This window comes from Echinops telfairi, unplaced genomic scaffold, assembly GCF_000313985.2.
Source record: "Echinops telfairi isolate 266 unplaced genomic scaffold, ASM31398v2 ScPeMD7_53;HRSCAF=182, whole genome shotgun sequence".
In the NCBI taxonomy this organism is placed as follows: Eukaryota; Metazoa; Chordata; class Mammalia; order Afrosoricida; family Tenrecidae; genus Echinops; species Echinops telfairi.
The window spans coordinates 19,719,973-19,721,146 of record NW_022103951.1 but is presented as its reverse complement, the minus strand read 5'-3'; the positions used below and the strand labels follow the sequence as shown (position 1 = coordinate 19,721,146).

At 61.3% G+C, this 1,174-nt stretch overlaps 1 protein-coding gene across 1 annotated transcript in view; it reads right to left on the bottom strand.

Annotated features, from left to right (window-relative positions):
* ANOS1 (anosmin 1) overlaps positions 1–1,174 on the bottom strand; it is a 45,505-nt gene that overhangs the window by 18,895 nt on the left and 25,436 nt on the right. Inside the window, exon 3 of the mRNA XM_045290685.1 lies at positions 477–674. Within this exon, the coding sequence (XP_045146620.1) occupies positions 477–674 (198 nt within the window). The remainder of the gene's footprint in view (positions 1–476; positions 675–1,174) is intronic.

Below are 1,174 nucleotides of genomic sequence, written 5' to 3'. Positions count from 1 at the left end.
GCGGACTCCAGCTCAGGGCGCCCGCCAACCCTGCCGCTTCCTCGCCTCCCCCGTGCAGTTTATCTGCAAGAAAAGTACTTCTTGCAGCAGATGTGAAAGTCACCTCTCCTGCGCCTGGGCGCCCGGCCAAGCTGCCAGGTCCCTCTGGGCCCTAGGCTTCTCCCGCATGATGTCATCCCCGCCCCCGCGGCAGTAAGTGGTTCCTGCTGTAAAAGTGGAGCCCCTGGGTGGCTTCTGTGGTGGGGGTTCAAACCCACCCGGGGGCACCTCCAAAGGAAGGTCGCCGCTGTGTAAGCTGCGTGGCGCATGCAATCCCACCTTATAGCGCGCGTGTGGGGCTCCGCCTGCCCTTCAGGGTGGCCTGCACTGCCCAGATGGGGTTTGGTTCTGGGCAGTGAGACTCTTCAGGAGGGAGGTGGCGCAGGCTCAGTCCCCCTGGCTGGGTGTTCCCTCCCAGGTAGAAGGAGACAGACTACCTGCAGCACTGACCTGAGCCACCGTCTCCCACTGCGTGGCCTCGTCCTCACTCGGGTGGATGCCATAGTTCCACCGCCTCTGCACCACGTGGATCACAGGATCAATGGAGATGTTGAATTTCGAGGACCACCTCACCTCCAGCTGCCCGGACGGCAGCTCTGTGAACCGCAACTCCTTCCTGGGCTTCAGGGGGACACCTGCAAGGGGGCCACTGAGATCACAACCACCCAAAGAAAGCCAAGACGGGAAATCCCCACCCCTCAGATGACCACAGATCCCCTGCTTCCTTCCCGAAGGATGGCCGGCCTCTGCAGCAGGCCCTCGCCGGCCCTCTGCCGACACAGGGCGGCCCATCACACTGCCAAGCCATTACCTCGATTTCTGTGGTCGTTATAGAATCGTTTGTCAATCTGAGAGGATTGAGTGTGAAGGAGAGGAGTCTAGCCTGTCAATGAGGCCTCTGGGTAGGCATGGCCTTCTCCTGAGGATTCTGGGAACTCCTGTCTTCCTCCTCGGAGGCGGGAGACTCTCTCTCTCTGCTCACTCCCTGAGAGATGCTCTACTGACCAGACACATGGTGCTACACTGATAGAGCGCGGGGCTTGGAGCTGGAGGCGCCACGTGGAGACCCCTGTCACCGCTGAGATGCTTACACCACCACCAGAGACTTCCCACCCACTGGCCTGTGGCCGTCCTG